This window comes from Myxine glutinosa, chromosome 13 (genome assembly GCF_964187855.1).
Source record: "Myxine glutinosa chromosome 13, kmMyxGlut1.1, whole genome shotgun sequence".
Classification (NCBI taxonomy): domain Eukaryota; kingdom Metazoa; phylum Chordata; class Myxini; order Myxiniformes; family Myxinidae; genus Myxine; species Myxine glutinosa.
The window spans coordinates 15013327-15040895 of NC_136273.1; the positions used below are offsets into that span (position 1 = coordinate 15013327).

Here is a 27569-nt window from a genome sequence, read left to right on the forward strand (position 1 = left end):
GAAAATGCGCTTATTAGATACAAAGAAGGAAAAGAATCGCGCGCGTACAGTGACATTCTACCATGCCGAGCAGGGAAAGACTTGACGAGGAAGCCTGGGTTTTTTCTTTTGCTGCACTTTATTATAGCGAAAGCAAACAAACGAACAGGGGAAAAAAAAAAAAATCAAGAGCCAAATCTGTACCAGATCTTGCGGGTTTTCTCAGCCGTGCCAATCACAACAGATGGTAAAGGAAATGCAGAGCCATAAATTTTGAGAGTTTTAATTTATTTATTTACTTTTGGCCAACTGGAATGCAGCACTGCCAGCCCCTGTGAACCATGCTGAACGTCGCACAAAACACAACTTGGACCGACGTATCTGGGACCGCAATATTGTTTCATGGAAAATTACCGAGCATGATGAACAGTCGGATCCTTCTAAACAACCCCCCCCCCCCCAACCCCCCTCACCAAAAAGTGAAAGTTTTCAACTACAACTGCAAAGTAATCCAACAACATCCATTATATTTAAGCATTCAAACGTTTCATCACACCTTTTAACTATTCATCATGTAATATGCAGCACTGAACGGGAAGAGTACGAGATTCGGCAAACTTGGGCACAGATCTGACAGAACGTGGAAAACTTCCTGTTCCTGAACACAGCTTGAATGAGCTGTGTTCGCTCAACAGGGGTAATCGTCTTTGGTGCGCTTTCTGCAAAATAAGAAAGCAGGGGATCAATGATCTTCGCTCACCAAGCATTTTCCCAACACCCAAAAGTACAAACCTCAAATAAATAAATAAACTCCGTGAGATCCGTTGCCTTTACGGAATTTTCCGGTATTGATCGCACCTTGGCGCCGCTTTGATGATGTCATCAACTCGAAGGATCATCTCAGCAGCCTCAGAGGCACTCAGCAGGACTTGTCGTTTCACCTGGAAGGACTCGGTCACACCAAGCGATGCCATGTCTGCTATGGAACCTTCAGACATGTCTATGGGGCAGAAACAAATAGGCGGAAGTGCTCATCATGGGGATGGCGTATGCTTGGTTTGGGTTTTTTTGATGAAGGTATGATACATTGGTCACGTGGGTAGAACTTACTCAGCCCATACGTCTTTCGACCTTGACTGTGTGCAGCACGGAGTTGGGCGATGAGCTCCGCACTGTCAAAGCCGGCATTGTCGGCGATGATGATGGGTAGCTATACGTGCACACACGACAGAGAATAAAACGTAAGAGGAGTGTGCGAGTGAGTTTTAAAACAAAGCGATCACGTGAGGTGGTTGTATTGAGCAAACTAATTTTTTTTTTTAATGTGCTTTTGTTGTACCATCCTGAGTGCTATGGCAAAGCTCTCCATGGCGATCGCCTCTTTTCCTGGAGTTTTAGCAGCCATAGTAGACACAGCCTCAGCCATCAGCATCTCAGAACAGCCTGAGGACAACACAATCAACCATGAGGAACGAGTCACAATGACTCGTATCGATGAGAATCACATCATACAGCAACATTTATCAGCTACAATGTTTAAAGCATCATTTATCTGACAATTTTGGGGGAAGGGAAAAGGAGAGGAAATCACCATTATAAAATTCTTAACACAGAAATTACTCTCCAATCACAATAAAAACCACATAGATATTAACACAAAACAAATCAGTGCCAGAACATAAAACATGATAAACTGTAAAGCAAGATTAATAATTTCTGGGGATAAACCAGAAGAAAGACCCAAAATAAACTGCAGAGTACAAGGTATTTCCAAATTCAAACTAAGTATTGCAACAGAATAAATACATTTTACAATCACCATTAAAGGTCATCATGCGGAACGCCAGCGGCGGCGCTTTACACAGCGAGCGACTTACGAGCATTCGCAGCGAGTTAATTTTTTGACACGATTCAGCGGCTCGATTTGCGTTATTTACATAATATTGTCGCGTAACCGTGATTAACACCACAGTTACGGATGACCGATTTGCGAGACTTTAACTCCCGAGGCGAACACTCAATGGCGGACTCAAGTTCAACACCAACGCGCGGAATGGCGGGGCGCAGCGAAGGCTCCGCAACCTTATCTATTAAAATCAAACACCCAGGAAAACTGCGTTCAGATATTATGTACAAAAAGTAATATAAGGGTTTATTAGGAAAAGTAAAGCCAGTGAAAAAGCCCGCCGGTAAATCTAATAATTCTAATAAACCTAAATCGGGACGTCCCCACACGACTGACAGCAAACACAAACGAGGGAGATTAATCACGAAAATAACACGTCCCGTCGTTCAAAATATACGCGGAGATCGGGCTTATCTGTCTTTGTCGTCTTGTATTGTTGGTGTCCAGCACCGCTCCTTCCGGCCCGATCGCACACCACGAGGCCCCTCGCTCCAAGCACCACGCGTCCGACGCAGGCCAGCGGCTCCACTTGACCAGGGACAGGAAGGACTCCTTTCAACTCCACTCGACTCGACGCGGGAGTGCTGGCAGCCAAGTGCCAACGAACTGCTCAGTGCCAACTGGGTGTGCTCTCGTGTGTCTCCTGCGACTCCCTACAACCCGAACTGCACTCGAACTGCGACTGGAATGGCGTGTCCTCTCCAACTCTCCACCACCGCTCAACTCTCTGGTGCCTGCCTGCGTCTGCCAGTGCCTGCCACGAACTCAACTCAACTCCTGAAATGGCGTCCGACCGTCGCCTATATTGGTGGCCGATGACGTCACATTGCGCACTCCTCAGCCAATCAAAGCCTCCCGCGACTCCTGACATCTCCCCCGTTACGCGACCCTGCGGTCCTGGCATAACACGTGCCGGCCAGGTTTGTAGGCCTTTTGAGGTGTACACGGTGGCGGCCAATTGTGGTGGTGTTTTTGACCTGGTTTCCTGTCAATTTAATACGAAGTCCTTGTCAGGGAAAGGGGATTATTTAATGTTGCGCTAAGGACCTAACTAATGTTTATGTGGTTTGCAGTGCCATAAAGGACAAAGGTTTGATTACTAGGTGATACTCACAGGGGCGTTACCTTTAATCCCTCACTATTTAACACTCGAATCTCCAGGTAGATCCACACTCATACATCTTACCCCGACAACCGCCTGAACATCAATAACTTATTACATGTAGAGTCCCTGTCACGACAGCCGAATACCTACCTATTCAGATCTACCTAGCTCTAGATGTTGCATTACCAAATTCATAACACAGCCCCCCCCCCTGGAACCGTAGCTCCTGCAAGGTTCACCGCAGGGCTACCATTCCAGCCTTAACACTTACTGTCACACACTTAATTAACCTATGAAATAAATCAGGAAGGGCTGTGGGAAGTGAGTCGGACTACCTACCTACACTTCCTCAACATGCTGAACCCCTTAACCATCATGCAAGTATGTACATCTTCTTCGTTGTTCCTGTGGAGGGAGGAAACAACAACACACAACACTAACTTAACCACAAAACTTAACCATCTTTCCAAAACTCAAAACTCTAACCTTTGTACATACCCCGGTCTACAGACCGCGTCCCCCGGTGGATGCCACAAGACACAACCTTACCTGCGGGGCCATCCCCAATGCATCCCACTAAATTTCCACGGGCCCTGTCCAGATGTTACAGGTGAGTGACACGGCTCGGTGGATTTCGCCCACATTCATGCAACACCGACCCCATAACCACTCATTCTCATTCCATAGGTCATCAAGGCATTTCAAAAATCAACAAAGCACTTATTTCAATACACCCCCTGCAGGACCATGGCATTGATGTCATTCACGTGTGTGTGCATTCCTCAACTAGGCAGCGGGGAGGTACCGCACAAAAGATGGTGGGGGCGCATCAGGCTGTGGTGCCCGCAGTCCCAAAAACAAGTCAACCGACTTACAAATTTATTGCCCCCCCCCCCCCTTTACCTCTTGGCCCCGTGACAGCCCAACAGCCCCTTTCCGCCGTTACCTCGCCGGTGAGGGTCTCCACACACACCAGGCTCCTTTGCCTCCTGCTTTCACGCAGCAACACGGGTCACCGGGGGACTTCCTCACCCCGCGGCGCCCAACCAGACCCTCCACCGACGAGCTCCAATTTCCAGTTACCACCGGCTGCCAGGGGTAATTGCCGCAGAGGGGGGCCCGCAGGCATCGCTCCTCAGAGCTTGCTCTGTACCTGCGGACACACACACCTTCCCCACCCACAAGACCCCAAAACACACTTCCTCCCCCGCTGCCATTCAATTCTCCACACAACTCAGCACAATTCAGTACAATTCCATAGATGGTGTAAAAGGTGTTACAAGGCTTGCCATGGCCTGCCACATGTGAAATCCCCCTTCACAGTTCGAATCATTGAATCCTTACACATTTCCATTAGCACATTTCCAAAAAGCACAATTATCGCCCCTCATTATCTCCAATAATCATCACTCACTCTCCAGGTTCCACTCTCACGACCACATCAAAACACCTAACCACAACACAAAAACATACGCCACCCACAAGACACTGTGGCTCCCATTCCATCCCCTCACCGGCCATGTCATCACTCGCTCTCACCTCCCAACTCCAAATTACATGTCCCCAATTTCCCAAAGCAAATCCTGAAGCCTGGGACAGTACTCCTCAAAACACTCACCTCAAGTGCAGGTAGTTGCAGGTTGGTCAGGTCCAAGAGTGTCATCCACCCTTCACAATCCCAAAATTTCACATTGGGCCTACCAAATACTTCCAAATTTCTCTTTTGTCCCCACTACACTGGCAGGTATGTGGATCCGCATCCAACGGTGATCATCACTACACAACTACCTGTGGCCACGACAGCTCTGCACCTCTACCGTGCAAGGGTCACCGGGACAAGGTGAGCAGTCAAAACGCCAACATGGCCCATGAGTGTCCATAAGGGTGCGACCCACCATCCATCCTTCGGCCCCCCCTGCGAGGAACACAGCTGCAGCAGCCCCAGCTGGCCAATGTGGTGAGCACTTGCTGCCAAAACACACACTACCGCACACACAACCTCGGCCCTGGGGGGCACGGTCGCAGTGCGTGGCATCCCTACAGCCACGTCCCCTGCACCTCCCCATCATCCCCCAGTCCGACTACAGAACTGCAGCCCCCCAGTGCTCACCCACACTTGACCACACCAAGGTCCAGTCAACAGCCATGCTCCACCAGGAGACCCACCCAGAAGACATGGTCCACACACCTCGGACACGCACAGCACCACGTTGACCCTCAGGCTACACAACTACATCCCCATCATCCCGCGTCCCAAATCTCAGCACAGTTGCCCCCGCAACCAGTTGAAAGCTGTGTCTTGCTACCCTATTAATTTCATCACAGCCTCCAACACTTTGGTCTACACACCTGGATCAATAATGGCGTCACTGTACAGTGTCCACCATGGCATTTCACAATCCACCCTTAAATTTGCATCTAACCCACAGATTACCCATGCCAACCATTTGTCACATTTCACTCACCTCACCAAAGAAGGATGCTTTGCCATACACATGCCAGCCGAGCATGGCCCATATGCTCGGCTCGTTCTAGTTTCCCGCACACTCTACCTCTATTGGCCCAGGCGGAGGTGGTGGTCCTCTGTCTGGCATCTGTGGACCTACTGGGGGCCCCCTCCTTTCTGGACTGCGAAGCCTGTCAGGAGGTGGGGGCCCATATGGTTGCCGACAATTCCTCTGACTGTGCCCTCTTCTCCCACATCTAAAACAAGTCCCCAAGAACGGACCCCTCTGGTAGCCAGGTGGAGCCCCCCTTTCTCCCGGCCCAGCCCGATAAAAATCAGGCCGTCCTGATGGCCAACCTGGACCACCCTGTCGTGACTCGCTCCCTGCAATTTGTCCCCCCATCAAATTTGTCAGCTGGCGGCTGATTCCCCTTAACATTCGCCCGATGTCATCCTCTGGCTTTTCCCGATCCCGCACCTCGGTCTGCCGTACCGTCACAGGTGCCCTCTCCGATGCGCGGTTCGACCTTCTCAAAAAGGTCAGTCTCGCCGCGCATTCCGCTGCCCGGTGCACCGTGGGTGGGTCCTGTAACTCCACCAACGTCCGGACCTCAGGATCAGGGAGAGCCGCCATAAATTTTTCTATCGCCAGCTTGTCCCACGCCTGTGCTGGTAGGTCCCTGTATGCTATCCTCACAGACTGGTATATATCCTGGGCCAGCTCCTGCAACGTCTCATTAGGCTTTTGCCTGCGATGCAGCAGCTGTGCCCTGACCAGGTCGCACCTTGCGCCTGTCCCGTACCTGTTATTCAAGGCCTCACAAATAGCCTTGCTGGTCAATATTCCCTCTGGGACTACGTTCAACACGTCGGCGGCTGACCCACGCAGTGTCGCCACCAGATTCCCCATTCGCTCCCGCTCTCCCCAACCATTGAGCTGAGACACGCACTCAAATTGTGTCAGGAAAGCCTCGAGGCTCCCTGATCCGTCAAAATGTACGAGGGGGATTGTTTTTCCAGAGACTCTATTCCCCGATTCCTCTCTGTCCAAATCCAGTCCGGGGCCAAAACACCCCCCCAACTGGGTATTCCGTTTCGGAGCCTCTGGTGTCCAAATGTGGCTCGTGGTGAGGGTCTCCTGGGTCACCTTAATCTGGTCCTGAAGATGTTTAACCGACCTACTCACCTCTTCCTTCAGGCTCTCTTGAACCCGACCAACCTCCTGCTTGATGGTATTGTCCCAGATCTCCAGTCGCTCCTGCATAAAATCACTCACCCTTTCATTATCCATTAGTGGCCCCCACAGGCCTTTCTCAATTAACCCTTGCTCCTGCTCTTTTATGCGGGTTTCCAACCCCCTCACCTCCTCGGCCAATTTGCCCCCTTGTCGGTTGAGCAGTCCCCATTCCTCACTCTGCTGTAGCATTCTGGCATCCACCCGGCCCCGATAGCCTTCCAGGTCTCCATTTGCTTTATCAATTCGAGCATTTGTGGCACCAATCTGACCCTCCAACTTTTCCCCCATTTGGACAGCCTGCGTCACGCCCTCTTCTATTTTCGACATTAATTCCTCCCGTTTCAATTCAATTTCCACCCCTATGGCTTTTTCCATCTCCCCCATTTGAGTTTCTACTTTACCCTCAAATTTCCCCAGTCTGTCCGTAATTTGGTTTTGCACTCTCCCTTCTATGCCATCAATTCGTTCCCCCAGCTGCTGTGCCATTTCCCCAATTTTTCCTTCCATACTGTTTTCTAACCCCTCTAACCCATTTTTCACTCCCTCTATCTGATTCTCCTGGGCAGCCATTCTATTTTCTACCCCCATTAACCCATTTTTCACCTCTTTTATCCCGTTGTCTAACCCCTCAAAATTATTGTCTAACTTCCCGATTTTCTTGTCTAACTCCTCAAAATTATTGTCTAACTTCTCACCAGTACCCCTCGCTTCGTCCCTCATTATCCCCATTTGGCCCTCTAATCGCTCACCCTGAGCATTTATTAAATTTACTATGGTCTGGAGATCTATCGGGGCCGTCCCACCGGCGGGGAAAGTTCCAACGCTATCCTCCTTATCCCCCATTTCCGGCTCACTCCCGACGCTGACGGAGGCCTCGCTGCGCACCTCCATTTCGTCGACCTCCGACATCCGCCTTTCGGAAGGTTGTTTCCCGCGCGCGTATTTATTTTAATACCAAAAACACAATTTAAATTTGACGAAGACGCGATATCGCGCTCCGTATGCCCAATTGATTATTAAATTTCTCGGCCTCGCCTATACAAATTTTGCGTTCGAACGTCGGACGCAATGTACGCCCGACCGTGTCGATGTCTCGCCGCGGACAAAAAAATTTGTCCGACGGGTTCAAATCCCACTCCTGACACCACTTGTCGCGTAACCGTGATTAACACCACAGTTACGGATGACCGATTTGCGAGACTTTAACTCCCGAGGCGAACACTCAATGGCGGACTCAAGTTCAACACCAACGCGCGGAATGGCGGGGCGCAGCGAAGGCTCCGCAACCTTATCTATTAAAATCAAACACCCAGGAAAACTGCGTTCAGATATTATGTACAAAAAGTAATATAAGGGTTTATTAGGAAAAGTAAAGCCAGTGAAAAAGCCCGCCGGTAAATCTAATAATTCTAATAAACCTAAATCGGGACGTCCCCACACGACTGACAGCAAACACAAACGAGGGAGATTAATCACGAAAATAACACGTCCCGTCGTTCAAAATATACGCGGAGATCGGGCTTATCTGTCTTTGTCGTCTTGTATTGTTGGTGTCCAGCACCGCTCCTTCCGGCCCGATCGCACACCACGAGGCCCCTCGCTCCAAGCACCACGCGTCCGACGCAGGCCAGCGGCTCCACTTGACCAGGGACAGGAAGGACTCCTTTCAACTCCACTCGACTCGACGCGGGAGTGCTGGCAGCCAAGTGCCAACGAACTGCTCAGTGCCAACTGGGTGTGCTCTCGTGTGTCTCCTGCGACTCCCTACAACCCGAACTGCACTCGAACTGCGACTGGAATGGCGTGTCCTCTCCAACTCTCCACCACCGCTCAACTCTCTGGTGCCTGCCTGCGTCTGCCAGTGCCTGCCACGAACTCAACTCAACTCCTGAAATGGCGTCCGACCGTCGCCTATATTGGTGGCCGATGACGTCACATTGCGCACTCCTCAGCCAATCAAAGCCTCCCGCGACTCCTGACATCTCCCCCGTTACGCGACCCTGCGGTCCTGGCATAACACGTGCCGGCCAGGTTTGTAGGCCTTTTGAGGTGTACACGGTGGCGGCCAATTGTGGTGGTGTTTTTGACCTGGTTTCCTGTCAATTTAATACGAAGTCCTTGTCAGGGAAAGGGGATTATTTAATGTTGCGCTAAGGACCTAACTAATGTTTATGTGGTTTGCAGTGCCATAAAGGACAAAGGTTTGATTACTAGGTGATACTCACAGGGGCGTTACCTTTAATCCCTCACTATTTAACACTCGAATCTCCAGGTAGATCCACACTCATACATCTTACCCCGACAACCGCCTGAACATCAATAACTTATTACATGTAGAGTCCCTGTCACGACAGCCGAATACCTACCTATTCAGATCTACCTAGCTCTAGATGTTGCATTACCAAATTCATAACAATATATACACAAAACGGTGACAATGTCGAATTCTTCACCGTTGTTTTTCTTCTCTGTCTCAACCACCGAACAATAGTTAAGGATCCCTGTCTTTGTGTCCATGGTGTCCCACTTTTTGAACAAGGCCAAAAATTTTAATTGGGCTTGGCCAGGATTGAGAGGAGTGTGCGAGTGAGTTTTAAAATGAAGCGATCACGTGAGGTGGATGTATTGAGCCAACTAATATTTTTTTAAATGTGCTTGGTGGCACCTCTCACACCGGAAGCGAGAATCATACCGCAAGACCACAAAGCCATATTTTTAAACATTTTGTTTGAACATAGATGGTTCCCGGTGTGTACCCCGGTTTAGAATAGGTACACCGTATCCCTGCGTGTCGTAAGAAGCGACTACAAGGGTTGGCGTCAGGAAGGGCATCCGGCCATAAAAAACATTGCCTCAAAAAGGGAACCATGATGATTACAATAACATGTGGGCAGGGTACAGCCCGAAGTACCCCGTGGGGGACCCCACTCCCACTCGTCAAAACTCAAGGTGGGGAACCCGATCGAAGCAAGGGTGGAAATCACTCCATTGTGACGACGAAACGTCCGATTCCCCACGTGGAGATCGGTTTCTGACGTTTGGGAAATAGAATGTTGGGACAATGACAGTGAGTTCAGGAGAAGTGTGGAAGTATTGGTCAGAAGAAGAGTGGACATATGTTGTCTGCAGGAGACGAGATGGAAGGGAAGTGGTGTCAGAATGGTGAAGGGTAGGCAGGGACAGAAATACAAGTTTGTGTGGCAAGGGTGCTCGGAAGGCGTGCATGGTGTTGGTGTCCTGTTTTCTGAGGAGTTTGTAGACAGTGTGGTGAGTGTGACAAGAGTGAGTGAAAGGTTAATGATGGTGAAAATGATGATTGGAAAGCTCTTGGTGAACGTCATCTCGGGATATGCTCCGCAGGTCGGTCGGAGCGATGAAGAGAAGGACAAGTTCTGGTGTGCGATAGAGAAGCTGATGGAAAACGTGAAAGATGAGGAAGTTGTTGTGGTAGGAGGATACCTAAATGGACATGTGGGAAGGAGTAGACACGGTTTTGAGGGAATCCATGGGGGTTACGGATATGGCGCGAGGAATGGAGAAGGTGAAAGGATTTTGGAGTTTGCTGATGGAGCTGATTTGTTGATTTGTAATACTCAGTTCCAGAAAGTGGATAATGAGCTTGTTACATACACGTCAGGTCGATCGACGACAACCGTTAACTACCTGATAGTGCATAGTGGCGTGATGGGGGCACTTCCGGGACACAAAGGTGATCCCGGGGGAGGCGGCTGTTTCACAGCACCACTTAGTTGTCTGCGACATAAGGGTGAAAGGTGCGAGGAGGGCTTGGTGGGTTAAGTACCAACCGAGAGTGAAGGTGTGGAGGTTGAAAGAGGTGACAGTGAGGAAGGCATTAAAAGAGAGGCTGAGTATGGCAGAGGATGATGTGGTTGAGCTTGAAAGTGGTTGGATGTCAATGAAAGCTCGTCTGTTGGGAGCTGTCGGTGAGGTATGTGGCTGGACACAAAAAGATGGACACAAAAGGCACTCGGAAACATGGTGGTGGGATGATGAAATTGGAAAGAGGATTGACGAGAAGAGGAAGAGGTTCAAGGAGTGGCAGACGGTGAAGGGTATGGGGGCAGAAGAGGCAGAGCATGAAAGTTAAACAGCAGCCAGAAGGTTGCAAATAAGGAGGTAGCAAAGCTGCAGGAGGCACATAGGAAAATGTTCGGAGAACGCTTGGATTCGGGAGAGGGTCAGAGCGGTATTGAGGATTGCAAAGCAGATAGCGAAAGAGAGGTGTGATGTGATGGGGATGAGTTGCTTGAAGGATGAAGTGGGACAAATCGTTGTGGACCCAGATGGAATTAAAGGAAGATGGAAGAGATATATGGAAATGCTGTTGAATACAGAGAATGAATGGGATGGCAACATAGAGAGCAACCCACTTTTAGGACCGGCAGAGAAGATAACTGAGAAGGCAGTTGAGGAAGCGATAAAAGCAATGAAGAGTAGAAAAGCGGGAGAACTGACGGGAGTTGTGGGAGTTATCTTGAAGGCAGCAGGAAGTTGGGGTTTGAAGAGAATGACAGAGATCTGTAATCTCGTGGTGAATGAAGGCCGCATTCCAGTGGATTGGTAACCGAGTACCCTCGTCCCTCCACACAAGTGGAAATGTAACCCTCTGGACTGTGGCTCGTATCGAGCGATAAAATTATTGGAGCATGGAATGAAGGTATTGGAAAGGGTGTTGGAGAGGATAAGGAAGAAAGTGAAGATCGACGAAATGCAGTTTGGATTTATGCCGGGAAGAGGAATGACAGACACGCTTTTTATTGAAAGGCAGTTGCAGAAGTACATGGAGAAGAGGAAGAAGTTGTTGCTTGGGCTTGTTGATCTGGACAAAGCATTCAATAGGGTTCCACGCAAAGTTGTGACATGGGCATTGAGGAAGTTAGGAGTGGAGGAATGGTTGATCAGAGCAGTGATGGCAATGTACGAGAGAGCGCGCACAGCTGTAAGGACGAAGGACGGGAACAGTGGTGAGTTTGAGGTGAAGGTGGGAATGCATCAGGGGTCGGTACTAAGTCCATCACTATTTGTAGCTGTAATGGAGGTTTTCTTTTTCACATCAAAATGAGATGATGGTGGAATAGAGCTTGGATATCGGCAATAGCTCAAAACGTATGGCATCATTTAAATACTCGTTGCTGTATCAAGTATAATAAAATATAGAAACAAATGTCTTTTGCGCTGCTTTCGGAGCCTTTGCATCTCATTAATCCATCATTGTGAAAGCTAAATTTTCCCAATGCAAGCCCAAAATGATAAATCGCGGTAGAGGGACTTGATATAATCGAAGAGTTGATGATGCAAGGTGAGTGGGAACCAAAACACCTTTGCTTCTAAAATACTTCAGCACAGCCCAATTTCTTCAAGCATAAATTGCCGCATATCCACGCATGTGGATTAGCCAACGATGTGAACCAGCCCAGAAAACGACCGAACATTAAACGAAAACCGTGAAATGGAAAAATAGTGGATTACCTCCTCCATAGACGGTGCGCGGTTCACGAACAGTTTGGGAGAGCACGCAGAGAGCATCGTGTAAAGAACGTGCCGCTTCATCCACGATTTGCTGGGTAGCCCCTCGTAGAACGATGGTGCACGCCTCTCCTGCAAACCAACACCACATGACGATTACAAGAGCCACACAGTTCATGCAATGGGGTTTGTATTTACCAAGACAAATTGCTGGCGCGTTCCCGATTTGGTGAATGAGCAGCATAGTTTATTGGCTTCATGAACCAACTTTTGAAAACCTGCAAATGAACTTTCCCCCTCCCTTTACCCCAACTCCCGAAAGGCCTGCAAACACAAGCACCAGGTCACTGGTAGAACCGTGGTACACACGAGATGCACAAAAAGCGAGCTGTGGAACACAAGAGAAGCCGAGTGATTTAACCATAAAAGCTGAATGATTGATATAACCGAAGCTGAATGATTTAACCGATTTAATGATCGGGGATGGTGGGGTTATGACACTGACTGCATGCATTTTCCATCGCATGCAAACCCCTGCTGCAAATATTTGCGTTTTGGTCAGCTCGCGAACTTGTCTGGGACAACAGCGAGTGATCGAGTTAAGCCAACCAGATGCCTCTTGTTTGGAGTAAGGAGTGAGGCACATTAGCCCACTCATGGGCGGATGGTGCCACCATAATTTATGGTTTAGATTTTCGTCCATCTCGTGCTGTCTTATACAATTTTAGACAATGTTCACAGGCAAAATAGCTTCTGAGGAGAACAAGCGTCATGCCAGGAATGGGGCAAAGGAAAAGGAAGAGTTCTGTCCCATGATTTTTATTACCCATGATCCACAATTCTGACCAATGGTCTTTATAACCCCCATTAACCTTTCCCTAACCCAACTTTATTACTTGCTGGTTTCAGTGTTTCCTCCCCCTCCTCACTCTGTTATTTTCCTGTTCATTCATTCCCTTGACATTTGTTCCGCTAACAGTTCTACCATGCCCTTCCATGAGCCTTGCTCCTGTAAAGAAAACAAAAAAGAAAAAGAGAAAGCATGCAGGTGAAAAAGAAGAGAAAGTGGATGGTGAAATTAAATGGAGAAAAAATTAAAAGAAAAGAAAAATGGAGGTGTAGGTGAGGGGGATATATTGGTGGAGAACAAAGCAGCTTTGGAAGGAACAAAGAAAAAGAACCACTCCTTTCGCGTCTCCAGACGCGTAGAGCTGCCGAGGTAATTTTCCCTTGGCTCGGGGGCACAATCCTGGACGGGTCTTACTCCAATACAAGATACTCAAATGGCTCATACTCATTTTTTTTTTGGAAACAAAGTCAAGGGAAGTGGAAGAGCAAGAACACATAATCATCAGGAGGCAACATAACAAAATGAACAGCAGAGAGAGGGGGTAAACACCAAAAGCAGGCCTGAAAGACAAAATAGAGGGAGATTTGGACAATGGGTGTTGGGATGAATGAGGGGTAGGGAAGGATTTATTGTCTGAACAGGATGGATACAGAAGCAAAATGACAGGTCAGATTAACCCACCTGGTGTTATTTTATCGGCATGACAGGGCTCAAATATCTCAGGACTCGAATATCTTAAGCCAGCCACTGTATGCGATAAGCCAACACCAGGCTTTGGAGAGGAATGAGTATTATATAAAAATGTAACAGTAAAACCACAGGTGAGTATGAACTTGAGCTGGTCATCCGTCCTACCAAGAGGAACACCGGAGAAGCGCAAGAGTGTGTCTTCCCCAATGATAATTTCCTCGATCAGGTCACAGCGTCCCAAACGCACCAGTTCAGGGTGATCAAATGTAGATGCTATCTCGCCACCTGTAACCACAGACACACCAAGAGATATCCCCAAGATTTGAGACGGCATCAAAGGCTCTCTATGGCAGATTAAGGAACAGGAGACACAAAAAGAACGGGATGAAGGAAATACGATAAAAAGCTGACAATGTGAGCAGAATTGAGGGTGAGTGCGAGATAAAAGCAAATAAAATGGAGATGCTCTCCACGGCAAGATGCCAGGTCAATCCGAATGTTTGGTTTGAATTGAAAAGGCTCTCAGCAACATCGTTTTGTATCGATTTGCGAGTGGCCCGCTAACGATTCGGCCCGAATGAGCTAACAAGGAAAGCTGTTATACACGATAGTGTCCTCGCATCAGTAACGGACTGGCACGGACGTCCGACACAATTTGGGTCAAATCCCAATCGCCGGGAGCAGTAAAATTGCCATCGAAGGGTGGGGAAAATAAAGACTGCTTGCAGAATTGAGAATGTACACCAATAAAAGCAGCTCAGGGCTTCAGGAATAGTAAATTTTTTATGATAATATTTTGAAGGAAAACACATCAATGTCAATTGAAAACCAATTGCAAACGTACTTGCATTGTGCTGATGTAAACAACCAGAGAGGTACAATCTTGTGGGAACAACCAACCCCAGAGAAATAAATGCACAAAAATAAACAAAAGCAAGATGGAGAATCTCTGGCAATATGTGAGGTTAAGCATCCAAGTCGAGAGTTTATGTCCGACCAAGCCCCAGTCCGAATCAACATCCATCATTGTCCAGCAGGCATGACAATATTGCAAAAGCAGAACAAGGACGATCGCTATCCCAACATCGTTGTGACCGGCTTCTTACCACCCTTTTTAGCCGTTACAAGTATCGGTTGGATTAAACCGAGAAAGCAGCAAAGTAATGTAAAGCTTCAAAGCAAAAATAAAAATCACACTCGGAGAAGGTTTGCGAAGGACTGGTTGAAGATAACCCAACACAAGCAATGGCCTGTGGCCGAGGACAGCAAAAATCTGATTTAGTGCCAGACAAGAAAAATTAAACAATCAGGACAGGCCATTTGTCAGTGATGCCAGGGACGTTGATCGATCGCCCTCCATCTGCCTGTCCTCTCCCTGCCAGATATCCTTGCTCGGGAGCCGTTTAAGGAGAATGAGGGGTGAAAGGAATCTCTCAAATCATTAGTCGCTCTCAGCTCTGACACTTTTCTTGTGCAGTGCTGGGCTGGACGTGTTATGAGGGTAAGAATTTAAACTACATCGCTGACATTGAAACAAGTGGACAAAGTGAATGACAAGATGTAAAATGCACCTTGCCCACATTTTTCTTTCCAGAAATATCATTGGTGGGGTTGGCACATTTGGTGTTCCCATCTGAACAGGTAAGTAGGATTGAGAATGATATTGGGATAAGAGGTACAAAAAAATCCTTACAATGCGTTGATTTATCTCTATAATTTATTAATGGCCTCCAATATCAAGCAAAAGTATATCAACATCTCCTAATGCCCGTCTATCTGTGATGAAAGTGCAAGCTCTTCTTCAATCGCGAGATCTAGGAGGTCTCGCGAGATCTCAGAGACGGTGGGAGGGATTTTCGAAGCTCCACACGGTCTCCACGTTTTTCGAAGTTAAGTCTGTTCACAATTGTATTTTGTCGAAACTGTATTTATCTTTCGGTGTGTGAAGTTATTGTGTGCAACTTTGGTTGTTTCTCGGTGTTTATCTTTCATAAATTGATCGTCTGTTTGCCGTGTCGCGAGCAAGGCCTTTGCCGCGTCGCGAACGATTTGAAATCGAAGTTAAGTGATTGTTCCCATTTGTATTTTCGTTAAAACTGTATTTATTTATGGTGTTGTACGTATATTGTGTCCCGACGAAGATTTTTCGGTGCAAATCTTTCATACCTGTATTGAAAATCGTGTTAATTCGTGTCATGTCTTGAGGCCTTGTACAGTGTACACTGTACAACCTTGAGGCTTTGTTTTTCTCTCAGCGGTCCGTCGTTTGTGATCCAATAACTTTCGTTCTCTGTATTCCCAGTCTTTTCACCCATAGCCTACTTCCTTGTGTAAATCTCAACTCAAAAAAAACAAAAACAAAAAAACATTTCCTTCTCTGTTCTCATTCGTTTATTCATTCTTATTCGTTCGTTCGTTCTTCGACCACGTGTTTCTCCCCCATTTCCCCAGATAGTTTTCACTGTTATTAACCTTCAATGTTTACACTTTCCCCTCAAGTTATGTATTCCGTCATATTTTATAACACCTTTTTCTTCTTCTTCTTTAAAAGGCTGCTTTCGACTTGCTCACCAAATCAATTCATCCCAAAAAAAATATCCATCTCCTATAGTGCCTTTTTTCTACATTCCCTAAACTCTCCTGCACTCCATCCTCCATCCAGCATCCTTAAACGTATTTTTAACTCGAAGGTCACAAGAAACTCATTTTGCAATAAATGTTCGTTTCCCATAAATCGTACACTTTCTAAAATCCAATCTTACCCCTCCCCTCCAAATCTTCCCCATAACCCCTCCCATCCAAATCTTCCCCATCACCCCTCCCCTCCAAATCTTCCCCATCACCCATCCCTTTCAAATCTCCCCCCTTGCCCCCTCCCTCCTAAACTACCCCCTCACCCCTCCCCGCCAAGACGCCCCCTCGCCCCTCCCCTCCTAGACTCCTGCCTCACCCCTCCCCTCCAAATCTCCCCCATATCCCATCCCTTTCAAATCCCTCCCCTTGGCCCTTCCTTCCCAAACTCCCCCCTCACCCCTCCCCTTCAAATCTCCCCACCCTCATTGCTTCTCAATTTCCCCCCTCTCACTCCCCCTCCTCAAAGCGTCCTCCCCGCTTCTTCCCCCTTCCAACTCTCACCTCCATCTCCCCCAACCTTCTGCCTCGCTCTCCCCCCTCCTCAAATAACACCTCATTGTGCCTCACCCAATCACCATCAAACCTTTTGTCCGCCCCATCCTTCCCTTTCTCCGAGCTATTCTGAAATCTCTGACACACCTTCAACAGCTCTCCCTACCTCTTCCACATCTTACCCTACCCCTCCTCCCCCCTGTTCTGTATCTGATGCTACCCCTTCCTCTTCATTAACGGTGTGGACCTCAAACATCCGGGGCCTTCGTTCAAACTTAACTGATCTCTCCATACAGGTTGCTTCCAAAGGTGGGCGGTCCGCTTCGAAAGTCCGCTTATCCGCTGCAGCGGACTAACGTTTTTGAAGCGGATATGCGAATCGGAACAACCCCCGGAAACCGAAGCGAATAAGCGTAAGCGGACTACCGAAAAATTAAAGCGCATCGCCATTCGCCAAATCAGCTGTTAGCCTGAGCCGTTACTCTAGAATTGTGAATATTTATTTTAGTGAATAATAAGTGAAAACTGAATATTTTATTGGACGCTAGAGCAGCAATAACGTCAAGATGGAGAGATTTCTGACTCTCCAGCCCAGCGGCAGTGCCAGGGACAGGCACACGAGCGACGCAAACCAGCAGTCCCAGCACAGCGACATCCACAACCCGGCGGTCAACATGATGGGGGACATGGAGGACAGTCAGGAGATCTGCACCCTGACCCCGCAGGAGGCAGAACAACGACGCCATCTGCGACCTGGTGAGGGACAAGCTCATCAGGGACCTGCTCGCCCTCGTCCTGTCTGACGAGCACCTGGACCCTGCCCCCCAGCAGGGACCCCAGCCCGGCTCGAGCAGTACGGACTACCTGTTCGCCATGCAGGAGGGGCAGCAGGAGGAGAACCTCGAGGAGAAGATCAGGGAAGAGGTCAACACTGGTCGAGGAAGCCGCTGAGGGGGAACCCGGGGCTCTCGCCCAATCTCTTCCCGCTCGAGTTCCGTGATGCTTGGGTAACTCTATTTCTCAGGTATAACACGCCGCTCCCGAGCTCTGCCTCGGTCGAGCGCGTGTTCAGCTACGGGTCAGACATCCTCAGGCCTAAGAGGTCGGCCCTGGCTGCACCGAACTTCGAGGCCCTCATCTTCATGAAGGGCAACCTCCAAATCCTCAAGAAGGCCCACGAGGTGGAGGAGGAAGACGAGGACTAGTCAACAGACTGCTAGTCTGTTGACTAGTAGACTCTCTTGTCAAAGAAAGGACGGGCAAATTGATTTTTCTTTAATGTAACTTGCATATATTAAAATTATATTTAAATTAACTGTAGAGTAGAGTAGAGTCGAGTGGAAAACTTTATTTCAATAAATTTTGAATAAATTGTATTTAAATAAAAATGTATATTTTTGATCTTAAAAGCTTTGTTTGTCTTTGTAGTAGTTAGAAATGGCTCTTTAGGCTTAAAAAGCATTAAATTCCCTTTAGAAACGTCAAAAATCGCTTTAAAAACGTCGAAGCGCTTTTAAAAAATCGAAGCGGATAAGCGGATAACCGGTAAGCGGACTAAGATTTTCGGCCGCTGAAGCGGATAAGCGAATCGGACTACACGGGCTGGAGGAGCGGATAAGCGGTAAGCGGACTTAAAATTTTCCGAATCGCGCCCACCTTTAGTTGCTTCTGTCAAACCAGACGTGATCTGCTTAACAGAAACTTTCCTCCTTTATGATGTCTCTGATTCCTTAGTATCTCTCCCGGGCTACTCCCTCCTCCGGTATGATAGACCTGAGCCTCGTCCTGGAGGCGGGGTTGCTATCTTTATCAAAAACTCTCTTCCTCACTCGCCCTGCACTGCACTCTCTCCACCTCACCCCCAGGAATACCTCTGGCTACGGCTTCCCCTTCGCTCCCACCTCTTGTTCATATGTGTGTTGTACCATCCACCAAACAGTGCACCTCTTGTTCATATGTGTGTTGTACCATCCACCAAACAGTGATGACTCCATCTACATCTCGCTGTCTGATAATATGGACCAACTTCTATCTACTCATCCCAACTCTCTCTTCCTCATATGTGGTGATTTCAACTGTCATCATGCCAGTTGGCTGGGTGTGGGTACCTCTCTCACCAGCCATGGCTCCTCAGCAAAGGACTTCTGCGACTCACTGGGACTGACACAATCTGTCAATTTCCCGACCCGGATCTCAGTCAACGGAACATCTTCTCTTCTGGACTTGGTTATGACTAACTTCCCTGAAAATGTCTGCTGCTCTTCTTCTGCACCAATCGGATCATCTGATCATGTCCTTGTTAAAGTGGACATCTCAGGGAGCCTGCTCAGCGTCTACGAGTCTGGCATTTCACTCAGGCCAACTGGCACGGTCTTCAAGCAGCCATCAATCATCTGGACTGGTCTCCCATCTCTACCATCTCTGACATTAACTCATCCTGGGAATTCTTCCAAAGTAAATTGCTCTCTCTCATGCACAGATTTATCCCATCTCGTCTTCAGTTGTCATACCCTTCCTCCCGTCCATGGTACACGGAATCTTGTGGTGAGGCTGTTGCCCAGAAACAACTTGCCTTCGTCTCCTGGAAAGCAAATCCAACGGAAGGAAATCTCATTTCCTTTCACAAAGCCCGAAACAAGTGTGTGTCCACCCTCAGGAGAGCCAGGAAACAATATCTCTCCGTTCTCAAGACCGAACTCTCTTATCTGTCTCCCTCTTCCAAATCCTGGTGGCGTCTGGTCAAATCCGTTTCTGGTGTTTGTTCCCCCTCCATCCCCTCCCTTACTTCAAACGGCTACACAGCTGACTCCGCACGTGAAAAAGCTGAATGCCTCAACTCTGTGTTTGCCTCTAAATCTTGTGTCCCAAACCCATCCCTCTCTGTACCCACCATACCCAGTCGTACCCTGCTGCTCCTGGACTCCGTGTCCTTTCCTCCTGACAAGGTGGAAAAGTTTCTGTCAACCCTCGACTCTGATTCTGCAACTGGACCCGACGGCATCAGCCCACGGGTCCTAAAATCCTGCTCTGCTGCTCTATCTCACCCTCTCTCTGTTCTCTTCACCCTCTCTTTTGCTGAAGGTCAACTGCCATCTGCTTGGAAATCAGCCAACATCACCGCTTTGCACAAAAAAGGTGCAAAAACAGATCCTAGCAACTACAGACCAATCAGCCTTCTCCCAATTATCAGCAAAGTCATGGAATCCATCATTGCTTCGGATATGAAATCTTTCCTCTTCTCCAATGGCTTGATCTCTGATCATCAATTTGGTTTCAGACCAGGTCACTCTACTCTGGACATGCTGCTTCTGCTGTCTCAACAATGGATGGAGGTCCTCAATGCCAAACAGGAAATTAGAGCTGTCTCCCTCGACATATCACGTGCCTTCGACACGGTCTGGCACCCCGCTCTGCTCACCAAACTCTCCTCCTTTGGTATCCATGGAAATCTCCACGCATGGCTGGCGGACTTCCTCTCTAGTCGTCGTCAACGTGTGGCCCTGAATGGGTTTCTCTCATCTCCTCTTCCTGTTCAGGCTGGAGTTCCCCAAAGCAGTGTTCTGGGCCCCGTGCTTTTTCTGGTCTTCATCAATGATCTCTCTGACTCTCTTGAAAATCCTCTCTATCTCTTTGCTGATGACTCCACTCTCTGCCGCTCCATTCCTCTTCCCTCAGATCGGCAGTCTGCAGCCTCCTCACTCTCTGAAGACTTGGACAAAATCACAGACTGGTCAAACAAGTGGAACATGTCTTTCAATCCTGACAAATCTCACACTCTTACTATGTTTCTCCGAAAAGATCGACTGGACAACCCTCCCATCTACTTTCTCAACAATCCTCTCCAAGAAGTTCTGTCGCTCAAGCTTTTGGGTCTCACTATCTGCCATGATCTTTCTTGGGAAAACCACATTTCCAAGCTGGCCTCCAAAGCCAGTCGCCGACTGGGCATCCTCAGTCGTGCGAAGTCCTTCCTCGGCACACCTGAGCTCCTCACCACATACAAGGCTTTCATCCGCAGCTCAATGGAATACTGTTCTCCCCTATGGGCCGGTGCTCCTGCCTCACACCTAGCTCGGCTTCACGCTGTTGAAACCAAAGCTTTCAGAATTATTGGAATCTCCCGCGATGAAGCCATCTCTGAGGGCCTTTCACTCACTCACCGCAGGCAGGTAGGTGGTCTTTCTGTCTTCTACCGACTCCTCTCCGGCCTTGCACCCCCAGCTCTCTCTGTGCTCTGTCCCCCAAATATTCCTACAGGTCGCACAAGATCTGCCAGCAACCCTCTGATGGTTAAACTGCCGAAATCTCGGCTCTCTGCTCACCTTCACTCTTTCATTCCTCTTTTCTCCCGCCTCTGGAACAAACTCCCTCACTCCCTTCAATCCCACTCCTCCCTCCAGGTCTTTAAAACAGCTGTTCACCACCATCTCTTATCTTCCCCCATCCAAAACCTTGATCTTTTCTACCCCCGCTAATTCACCCCAGATCCACCTTGTTTGAAATTCCAACTTCTTTCCTGGAAGTCCTGGCAGTGTCCATATGTTTTATACCTCTCCCACCGCCCCCTTCCCATGCCCCCCCCCCCCCCAAAGCCCTCGCCCTCTCTCAGATCTCTCCATGTCTCTCGGTCCCTGCTCTCAAATGTTGTGTTTGTGTCCTTCCCCCTCTCTCCCCATCTTGTCTACCGCTCCCGATGTTATATGTTTTATGTGTCGGTTTGTCTTTCTGTGTGATTAATGTTCGCTCTTTCACGAGCCTCGATCTTGTATACAAAAAAAAAAAAAAAAAAATCCTCATGGCATGGCAATAAATAAATTATAAAGCGAAGAAAAATGTATCTATAAAGAGAGTGTAACCAGTGATGACAAAAGGAAAGAAAGACGGATGGAGATCGCAAAAGGTGATTATAATCACAAGTTACCTGTCACAAGGGCCAGGCGCTCCACGCCTTCAAAATCTGCATGCTCGATGGCCGTCACTCCAGCATCAGCAAACAGTTGTTCAGGATAGTTGTAAATCAGTTGCCTGAGGACGGTGTCTGGTTTTAATTATATCAGAGGGAAATCCTTACCTCATCATAACAGTTCAAAACTACACGCCATTTTTACAAGTTTCCGGTTTAATTCAGCAAAGTGTGATATTCAAAAGGTGACATCTAACATTGAATTGACCGAACAGCAAAAATCTAAAATAAAGAACCTGTGTGTCTGTGTCTCCTCCACAACTCCAAAACACCATGAAACCTAGGGGCCTGAAACTTTGCATGCATACCAAGGGAACTCCAAGGGAGTATTTGGGCAAGTTTAAACAACTCTTTTAAAGATAATGATGGGGTGGCTCATCATCAAAAAACACAAAAAAGCGGCACGCCATCTTGATTGGCCCGTTGTCGCGTCAGAGGCGTCTTAATATGCACGCCATTTTGTTTAGTGAAGCCAAAAAAATGCCTCAACTTGGTACAGGTCAACGGTTTCTGTACAATAAAGCGCTCAAAATTTATATTTTTCCACTTTCCTCACTCATATCATTGAATGCTGACCTTAATACCTACCAATCGCTGCATACATCGCATTTGTATGTGCTTTACGTTTTCAAATTGGGAGATGTGAGGATTTTATGCATATGATGGGATTTTCCACGATGGACTCTCACGGACTAATTACCTCTGCCATCAAGAGATGGATAGAGGCTACGCTTGCACCCCTGTCTGTCTGTGAACAGGATATCTCAGAGTTGTGGAAAGATTCGGGCAACATTTAGTGGAGGTGGGATATGTCACAAAGATGACATGATTAGATATTGGTGAAGATCCGGATCTGAATTTGGAACCGAGAATATTTATTTGATTCTTCACCAGTGAGAGATAGAGAAAAACAACATCAACAACAAACAAATTATATATATATATATATATATATATGGGCCAGTCAATAAGTGACATTAAATGACATTATTCCCAGAGATCTGTGTGACAAGGTTGCGGCCCGACATTGTCATCTGGTCAGGTGCAACAAGACAGGTCATCTTAGGGGAATTGTCTGTACCTTGGGAAGAGAACATGGAGGAGGTGCACGAGAGGAAAGTACAGTGAGCTAGAGGCAAAGTGCCAGGAGAAGGGTTGGCGAGTTTCTTGTCAGCCATTTGAGGTGGGGTGTCGAGGGTATATTGGCAATTCTTTTTCTGCATTTCTTGCTCGGCTTGGAGTGTGTGGAACAGAAAGAAGGGGGATGTGTGACAAAGTGGCTCAGGTTGCCTTGAAAGGCTCACTTTGGATATGGAGGAAGTTTATGGAGACATGCCGAACGGTGCAGTTTGAGGTTGTGGGGGGTGGTTCATTTTAGTCTAAAGGGGTAGTGACTGAGCACGGAAGAGAAATGGAGATTGTGAATGGTGTGTGTGTGTGTGCGTGCGTGCGTGCGTGTGAGTGTGGGTGTGTGTGGGTGTTGCAGGAGAGGGTGTGTGTTGCAGGAGAGGGTGTGTGTTGGAGGAGTGGGTGTGTGTGTTGCAGGAGTGGGTGTGGTTTTGCATGAATGTGTTTTTGTTTGAGTAGTGCACGTTGTAGGGGTGATGATCGGGTTTTTTTTTTGGTTTTTTTTTGTGTGAGTGAGTGGATGAGGGGCTGTTGATTCTGGGAGTGGAGTCAGTTTTGTTGTTGTAGTCTGTGTTCTCACTGGCTGGGGGTGGGGGTGTGTACGCATCCGGGTGGAGCTGCTGCATGTGGAGGCGTATGTGCCTCTGCTGGCTCACCTTGGCCAGCTGGCCCACAAAACCATTTGCAGGTTTTCAAAAGCTGGTTCATGGAGCCAATAAACGATGCTCCTCATTCACCAAATCGGGAACGCGCCAGCAATTTGTCTTGGTAAATACAAACCCCATTGCATGAACTGTGTGGCTCTTGTAATCGCCATGTGGTGTTGGTTTGCAGGAGAGGTGTGCACCATCGTTCTACAAGGGCCTACCCAGCAAATCATGGATGAAGCGGCACGTTCTTTACACGATGCTCTCTGCGTGCTCTCCCAATTTGTTTGTGAACCGCGCACCGTCTATGGAGGAGGTAATCCACTACTTTTCCATTCCCTGGTTTTCGTTTGATGTTCGGTCGTTTTCTGGGCTAGTTCACACCGTATCGAGGTTGAAGGGCCGAAACGGGATGATGCTGAGGACCTCGACTGAGGACCCGGTCAGTGAGGCACACTTGTGACCAGGTGTGTTTTGAACTTAATTTCATCTTGAACTATACACGAGGGCCAGTCAAAAAGTGACATTAAAATGGCGATATAAATTTGCGAATGTAATATGTGTAGTTGTAGACACCAAACACTACATAACCAAAAGTAAGTGGACACCAGAACATCTCATTGCAAAATCATGGGCATTAATATGGAGTTGGTCCCCCCTTTGTGCTACAACAGCCTCCACTCTTCTGGGAAGGCTTCCCACTGGATGTTGGGACATTGCGGTGGGGATTTGCTTCCATTCAGCCACAAGAGCATTGGTGAGGTCGGGCACTGATGTTGGGCTATTAGGACTGACTCGCAATCAGCGTTCCAATTCATCCCAAAGGTGTTTGATGGGGGTAGGGGTCAGGGCTCCGTGGAAGCCAGTCAAGTTCTTACACACTGATCTCGACAAACCATTTCTCTGTGGACTACCCTTTGTGCATGGGGGCATTGTCATGTTGAAACAGGCAAGCAAGGGCCTTCCCCAAACTGTTGCCACAAAGTTGGAAGCACACAATCGTCTAGAATGCCATTGTATGCTGTAGCGTTAAGATTTCCCTCCACTGGAACTAAGGGGCCACCGGAACGAACGGGAACATATTGTCGAACCTGTCATATATCACAATCGCCATGCTCTACAGCCCCAGACCATTATTCCTCCTAAGCCAAACTTTACAGTTGGCACTATGCATTCGGGCAGGTAGGGTTTCCTGGCATTCGCCAAACCCAGATTCGTCCATCGTACTGGCAGATGGTGAAGCGTGATTATTCACTCCAGAAAACGAGTTTCCACTGCACCAGAGTCCAATGGCGGCGAGCTTTACACCACTCCAGCCGACGCTTGGCATTGCGCATGGTGATATTAGGCTTGTGTGCGGCAGCACGGCCATGGAAACACATTTCATGAAGCTCCCGACGAACAGTTGTTGTGCTGATGTTGCTCCCAGAGGCAGTTTGGAACTCTGTAGTGAGTGTTGCAACCGAGGACAGACGAGTTTTACGCGCTATGCACTTCAGCACACGGCGGTCCCGTTTTGTGAACTTGTGTGGCCGACCACTTCGCGGCTGAACTGTTTTTGCTCCGAGACATTTCCACTTCACAATAACAGGACTTACAGTTTACCGCAGCAGCTCTTGCAGGGCAGAAATTTGACGAACTGACTTGTTGGAAAGGTGGCGTCCTATGATGGTGCCACGTTGAAAGCCACCGAGCTCTTCAGTGCGGCCCATTCTACTGCCAATGTTTGTCTATGGAGATTGCATGGCTGTGTGCTTGATTATATATACCTGTCAGCAATGGGTGTGGCTGAAACAGCCGAATCCACTAATTAGAAGGGGTGTCCTCATACTTTTGGCCATGTAGTGTATGTTATATCTATGGGTAAGAGTCATGTTTTGCCCGTTTTAGATCTGGCAACATTGAGCGTATGATGTCAGTAGAGCAGTTCCAAGATGGCAGCTCCCTTAGAAGCATGCACCAGCGAGGAGCAACGTTCTGTCACCCGTTTCTTGGGACGTGAGGGTGTGAATTCCAGTGAAATCCATCACAGAATGAAGATGCAATATGGTGACACATGTTTATCGCTGCAGCAGGTGTACGACTGGGACAGGAAGTTTAAACGTTGAGTGTCCATTGTGGCAGACGCTACTCGCTCAGGCCGGCCTCACACAGCCAACACACCAGAAATGGTTGCAGGAGTCGAGCGTGTGCGAAGAGAAAAGTCACATTACGCTGGATGAAGTTGTCTCAAAATTGAACATTAGCCATGGTTCAGCACACCACATCATTCACAATGTGCTAGGGTTCCACAAAGTGTCTGCATGGTGGGTGTCCAACTCACATCCGAACTGAAAGAATGGCGAGTGGACGAAAATGAAGAACTTCTGCGACGTTAAGAAACAGAAGGCGACTTTCTTACAGCGCATAGTGACTGGGGATGAAAGCTGGGTCCACCTCTTTCAGCCAGGAACAAAGAAGGCAAGCACAGAGTGGCACCATTCAACTTCACCGAAGCCCAAAAAATTCCACACACAGCCATCCGCTGGAAAAGTGACGCTGACGCTCTCCTGGAATAGCCGAGGCCCACTTGCAGAGCATTACATGCCCAGAGGGACCACAGCCACTAGTGCATCATACTGGGACCTCCTTTAAAATCATCTAAAACCAGCAATCAGATCAAAACATCGTGGACGACTCACTACCAGTGTTTTGCTGCAGCATGACAATGCTCAGCCCAATATTGCCTGTGCTACAGCTGCAACAAATGCATTTTGAGTGTCTTCCTCATCCACCTCACTCGTGAGACCTCGCCCCTATGGATTACCACATATTTGGGCCACTTAAAGAGGCGGTTGGTGGAACCACTTTCCGATCCGACGAAGAGGTCCAAGAGGCAGTGCACGAATGGCCACACAAACAGCCAAAATATTTTTCCGAGAGGAATCCAGGCCTCAGTAAAGCGCTGGAAAAAATGCATTGAACGCAATGGAGATTATGTTGAAAATAAGAGATGTTACACACCTACATTCAATAAACAAGTTATGAAAAATATTTTAAGGTTACTTATTGACTGCCCCTCGTGTATGTATGTATGTATGTAATATATATATATATATATATATAAATATGGGATTTAGATCCGGGCTTTGACTTGGCCATTCCAGAACCCTCCATTTCTTTCTTTTCAGCCATTCCTTGGTGGATTTACTGGTATGTTTAGGGTCATTGTCATGTTGCAAGGTCCACCTTTGGTTGAGATTTAGCTTTCCTACAGATGGCCTCACATTATCCTCCAGCACCCTCTGGTACAATGAAGAATTCATAGTGGATTATATGATGGTGAGCTGCCCAGGCCCTGATGCAGCAAGGCTGCTCCAAACCATAATATTTCCACCACCATGCTTTACAGTTGGTATCAGGTTGTTGTGGTCAAATGCTGTCTTTGGTTTTCGCCAAACATGTCTTCTGGTACTGTGGCCACATAGCTCTAGCTTTGACACATCTGTCCAGAGCACATTGTTCGAGAAGTGCTGGTCTTTGCCGAGGTGTTCATTGGCAAACTTTAGTCTTGCCCTGATGTTCTTTCTGGACAGCAAAGGTTTCCTCCTGGCACCTCCCATGTAGATCAAATTTGTGCAGCCTCTTTCTAATGGTAGACTCGTGCACTTTGACATCAACAGTGGCAAGAGCTACCTGTAGGTCCCGTGATGACCATCTGGGGTTCTTAGAGACTTCTTTCAGCATCTTGCGGTCTGCTCTAGGGCTGAACTTGCTGGGGCGTCCTGGCCTGAACAAGTTGGAGGTTGTTTGGAATCTTCTCCACTTGCAGATGATCTTCCGGACAGTCAAATGACTGATTTCAAATTGTTTGGAGATCTTTTAAAATCCCTTCCCAGACTCGTAGGCATCTATAACCTTCTTTCTGAAGGCCTCAGAGAGCTCTCTTGATCTCGGCATGGTGACGCCGCACACTTCAACAACAAAGAGCAAACCAAACTAAATGTCTGAGGTTTAAATAAGACA

The 27569-nt window shown here is 48.0% G+C and overlaps 1 protein-coding gene across 1 annotated transcript in view; it reads right to left on the reverse strand.

Moving 5' to 3' along the window:
• Nucleotides 1-246: 246 nt before the first annotated feature.
• The window catches only part of CCT2 (chaperonin containing TCP1 subunit 2), a 98675-nt gene continuing 71352 nt past the window's right edge, over nt 247-27569 (reverse strand). Inside the window, exons 10-16 of the mRNA XM_068133847.2 lie at nt 21748-21851; nt 13866-13985; nt 12164-12292; nt 1319-1422; nt 1090-1189; nt 838-979; nt 247-698 (exon numbers count right to left, since the gene is read on the reverse strand). Coding sequence (XP_067989948.1) covers nt 668-698; nt 838-979; nt 1090-1189; nt 1319-1422; nt 12164-12292; nt 13866-13985; nt 21748-21851 — 730 coding nt within the window. The 3' untranslated portion in view covers nt 247-667. The remainder of the gene's footprint in view (nt 699-837; nt 980-1089; nt 1190-1318; nt 1423-12163; nt 12293-13865; nt 13986-21747; nt 21852-27569) is intronic.